Source organism: Penaeus chinensis, chromosome 42, assembly GCF_019202785.1.
Source record: "Penaeus chinensis breed Huanghai No. 1 chromosome 42, ASM1920278v2, whole genome shotgun sequence".
Classification (NCBI taxonomy): Eukaryota; Metazoa; Arthropoda; class Malacostraca; order Decapoda; family Penaeidae; genus Penaeus; species Penaeus chinensis.
Window position 1 is genome coordinate 16,269,328 of NC_061860.1, and position 5,000 is coordinate 16,274,327.

Consider the following 5,000-nt stretch of genomic DNA (forward strand, 5'->3'; position numbering starts at 1 on the left):
TATATTCCCATCGGTTTACTCATTCACGTGGTGCTTTGTTTATTTATTTTTCGTCGTTTTTTTTTTTTGTTAACCTTTTCACTCACACCTGCAGATGCCTCAGCCTCCTCATTTCGAAGATGCTTGTGAGACGAAGAGCGAAGTCGAGGTGAGGAAAACGCTTTGTAATAATCTAATTTTAATATCAGGTCGATGTCTTTCCGGTCATTTTTCAATTATTGTTGTTATTATTATTTTTAAGGGGATTTATGATTGTTTTTTTTTATTTTTATTATGAAGATGTTCTGGTGAAATGTTTATTGTAAGAGTTGGATGTCTATAGTATCATTAAAAAAAAAAAAAAAAAAAAAAAACGATAATGTTGTGACTTGTTTTTTTTGTTCATGTATTGCAAACTCAATTTAGTGGGATTTATTCAAGGAATTATATATTTGTACCAGAATATCTATCTGCTTGTCTAGCTGTCTATCTATACAGCTTTATCAATTATACACATTTACAAGCCCAAGGTAGAAATAACACAAGATAATATCTGACATTTAAACTTTTTTCAGGTTGCAGAACAGGCAGCGCCCAGAACACGCCAGGCAAATGCACAGGTGGGTTGTGAAAGCAAGAGATTAACGTTTAAGGTTATATTATTCATAAACAGATTTATTTTCTAATAGCACAGCGTAACATCTTCCAAGGTAGCTTCTTTAAATATTTACTTTCTTTGAGTTATGCTGGTTATTTTTTTTTTTTTTTTTTTATATTACTTGACTGAGAGCTATTATCGAAATTGATATTGCTGAGAATAATATCTCCACTTATTTCATCACAGGCTTTGAAAGATCACTAAGCATATCGCTTTGATTTCTTCCTCTTTTTTTATTCGACTCATGCCTCTTCCTCATTCTTCAGTTTTTTCTTTTAATTTTTTATAAGGTTCGCCTGCCATGGAATTCATTTTATTGTTTTTTTTTCTCTCTCTCTCTCTCTCTCTCTCCTCTCTTCTCTCTCTCTTTCTCTCCTTTTCTCTCTTTCTCTTTCTCTCTCTCTCATCTCTCTCTCCTCTCTCTCTCTCTCCTTCTTCTCCTTCTCTCTCTCTCTCTCCTCTCTCTACTCCTCTCTCTCTCTCTCTCCCTCATCTCTCTCTCTCTCTCTCTCTCCTCCTCTCCTCTCTCATCTCTCATCTCTCTCTCTCTCTCTCATCTCTCTCTCTCTCTCTCTCTCTCTCCTCTCTCTCTCTCTCTCTCTCTCTCTCTCTCTCTCTCTTCTCTCTCTCTCTCTCTCTCTCTTTCATTCTTTCTTTCTTCTTCCCCTCTCTCCCTCTCCCTCTCTCTCTCTCTCTCTCTCTCTCTCTCTCTCTCTCTCTCTCTCTCTCTCTCTCTCTCTCTCTCTCTCTCTCTCTCTATTTCTTTCTTCTCTCTTTCTTTCTTTCTTTCTTTCTTCCCCCCTCTCTCCCTCTCCCTCTCTCTCTCTCTCTCTCTCTCTCTCTCTCTCTCTCTCTCTCTCTCTCTCTCTCTCTCTCTCTCTCTCTCTCTCTCTCTCTCTTTCTTTCTCTCTTTCTTTCTTTCTTTCTTTCTTCCCCCCTCTCTCCCTCTCCCTCTCTCTCCCTGTACCCGGTCGTGAAGAAAACCCAAACGATGCCACAGACTGGTTCGTACGACTGAAAACCCGAAACCGACTAGATTTACTTCTATCAACACGCCACATTCAGCAACACTCATTTGCGATCATATACAAAGCATGGCCACTCCTAAGATACAGAAGGAACACCAACATACAGCAGCATGTATGAATTAAGACATTTTTTTTTTTTTTTTGACCCTATTCAGCCAGCGGTAATGTGTTTCGAGAATGTTCCATAACTTTAACTTTGTTCTTTTCAGCTTTGGGTTTTTGTTTCTTATTGTTTTGCTGTGTAAGAATATATCGTTCTTGACCAATGCTTTTTTTAACATTTAAATGCATTTATTTTCTCCCATTCATAATCTAATATATCGTCCTTTTTTGTGTATTGTTTTTTTAATGTTATTTTATTAATTATGGTTATTTTTGCACTGTTAGTATGTCTAAATGAACCAAGCTGTCTTTAAATTTCCAGAATGAGTTCATTGTTTTTTTTCTCTCTTTCCTTTTCATTTTCTTTTCAGTTACAACAATATATTTAATTAAATCTTATTCGCTATTATCGTTATCCCCTCATTTTATTTACGCTTGTTATATTTTTAGTTTTATGATTTTCATTCTTTTTACGCTTATTACATTATCTCTAATATTAAGAAAAAAAAAAAAAAAAACTAAACCCGCGGTCCCTGTGTTTCCAGAATGACACTTGGCGGGAAAATGAAGACGACACTAACACCGTCGCTTCTTCCTCTGCCGCCGACGAGAAGGTGCCCGCTTTCCCTTGTCTCTGTATTTTTTTTAAAACTTTATTAGTTCAAGATTTCTCTTTGATTTTAGTTCAGTTTTTTTTACTCTTGTGTTTGTTTTAATTCATTTGGTTTGTTGTTTTAGTTTCTAAGTTTTTACAATACTTTTTGTGATTTCTAAGTTTATATTTGATTTTACCGTAGCTGTATTTTTCCCTTGGCCCATTTTTGATAGATTATCTAAAAATCTGCAAACACAGTATTGATATCTTTACCTAAACCAACCCATCCACCTATTTACTACTATTTTTAACGAATCCTCCAAACATTAATACTTTAGGAACAAACCAAGAGTGGAAGAGAAATATTCTGAGAGATAAAAATTCGAAATGCATTGCAGGAACCAGAACTGCCGTGGTGGGAACAGACAGAAGAGGAGGATACGAATCAGGTGCTCGAAATGTTCTTAAAAGTCTTTAAAAAAGTTTATAAATGTTTTGTGTATTAATGGAGCAGTTGATAAGATGAATGAATAAAGATTAAAATTACGTAGGGATTGATCAGAAGATATATATAAAGCAAGTTGAATGATTGGTAATTATTTTGATAATGAAGAAAAATAATAAAATGATAACGATTATAAATTTAAAAGGATAACGATAATGATAACAACGATGGTGGTTATGCACCGACAACCGTACTAATTATCAATTGAAACGCAATAATAATGATAATTATACGATTATGTACTTGATAACAGTAACTATAATAAAAACATCGATAATGAATATTTTAATGATGATAATGACAGTAATGATAAAGGTGACTGAATGATATGACTCAGAATTTCCTCGAGTATTTTAAAAAAACATTATTTTTTCAAAGATCTCTTGAGTTTAGTTCCTCCAGTGTAATGAAACTCCTTTTTATTTATTAATTAATAAATTTTTTAGTTTTTTTAGTTCCGTAAAAATTGTATTTTTTGTTAGTATTATTCTAAATTCCATTCAGTATTTAGTTTTGCTATTTGTTTAACATATGTTACCTGCATTTTTAGTCACTGCCTGGCTTAGCTTATAATTATAATGCAACACAAAATTACCCACAACAACGACAGAAACAAACAAACACAAACCGCAGCAACATCAATACAAACAAAATCAATAATTAAATCAACATAAACAAACAAACAACTATAACAATTCATCACACAACACAATTAAAACAAAAAAAAAAAAAAATCCCATGAACATCATCAGCCGCAAAGAAACAAATACAAACAAAAAACATTCTAAGCCCTTAATATTAATTTGTTCATTTATATTTATTTTTTACATATTGCTCCCTAATGCATTCCAGGATTCGGGTTCAGTTTGGTGGGAACAACAGCGAAATGAAGACCAGGTGCTTTTTGTTACGTGTTGTTCAAGGAATTAAGTAATAGTTATTTAGAGGAAAGCTTTTTAAGATACATTTTTTTTTTTTGTCATATTATATCAGTGAGATCGGTACTTTTTGTCGTTAGTTTTCAGAATTTTGTTTTTTATTTTTTTACTTGAGGCCTTCAGTAAAAAAAAAAAAAAAAAAAAAAAAAAAATGGATATGACAGAATTATTTTTTATTATAACATTAATTAGTTAGAATAGCGACTTCCTACCATCAACGTCCCAAATATTATACTAAACAGAAGACAGACCGACATAGATTCGCAGATTCAAAGAAACGTTAAATCATGACATTTTATTTTCATATATGCATAGAATATCAATCCACGCGCATAGGCCTATTTTAAATGACGTCTTAGGCAGTGCAATTGCTTCTTCCTTCCTTCCTGCTTTCCCCGAAAAAAAAAAAAATCTTTTGTTTCAGGGGGAGGAGGTCCCTTGGTGGGAACGGCCGGCTGTTAAGGAGCCCGCTCAGGTGGTTTTGATTTCTCCTTTTGTTATTTGTATTTATTATTATTATTATTATTATTATTATTATTATTATTATTATTATTATTATTATCATTATCATCATCATTTGGTACCTTTAGTATTATTACAGTTTGATGAGTTCAAGTAACATTCATTGACTTTTTAACAGACGGCAAACATTATTAGATTAACATTTTCTGCTACAAAATAGAATTTCCTTTCTTTATAGCCAATATATCGCTTAACTTTCCAATCCAGTAGAAGTAATAGTTCTATGATTTGCTTAAAATCCATTAGCGATGCATACACAAAACACAAAAGAAGATTTAATGAAAAATGAAGCCTCACTGTTTCGAAATCCGCACGTTTCATTGAATTATCTTTTGTGTTGAACGTGTTTCTCTCTTAAAGCCGTTGCAAAATCATAGAAATAACATAGTATTTCTTTTATTTTTTTTCTATCATCCTTATGATCCAGTAACACCTCTTAAAAGAGGCAAACTAGCTTTTACTAATGCCATCGCCTTTAATTCCACTTCGCTTTGCAGAATGACTCGGGAATGTGGTGGGAAAAGGAGCATGACGATCAGCAAAAGGTTATTATCATCGTTATTCATTAGTAATTTCTTTTTTCATCTTTATTCCTTTTTTTTTATTACCTTTTTTTTTTTTTTTTTTTTTTTTAGATGTCACTCTATCTGTTTTTTTATTGTTTATCTTTTGA

The 5,000-nt window shown here is 32.6% G+C and overlaps 1 protein-coding gene across 39 annotated transcripts in view; it reads left to right on the forward strand.

Moving 5' to 3' along the window:
* LOC125047807 (trichohyalin-like) overlaps positions 1–5,000 on the forward strand; it is a 91,166-nt gene that overhangs the window by 73,302 nt on the left and 12,864 nt on the right. For 28 of the 39 annotated variants that reach the window (XM_047646262.1, XM_047646259.1, XM_047646261.1 and 25 more), the window contains 7 exons: positions 95–148; positions 555–599; positions 2,313–2,381; positions 2,761–2,811; positions 3,720–3,764; positions 4,230–4,280; positions 4,825–4,872. In XM_047646262.1, the coding sequence (XP_047502218.1) occupies positions 95–148; positions 555–599; positions 2,313–2,381; positions 2,761–2,811; positions 3,720–3,764; positions 4,230–4,280; positions 4,825–4,872 (363 nt within the window). The remainder of the gene's footprint in view (positions 1–94; positions 149–554; positions 600–2,312; positions 2,382–2,760; positions 2,812–3,719; positions 3,765–4,229; positions 4,281–4,824; positions 4,873–5,000) is intronic. The other 11 variants (XM_047646291.1, XM_047646293.1, XM_047646294.1 and 8 more) reach the window with 6 other exon arrangements.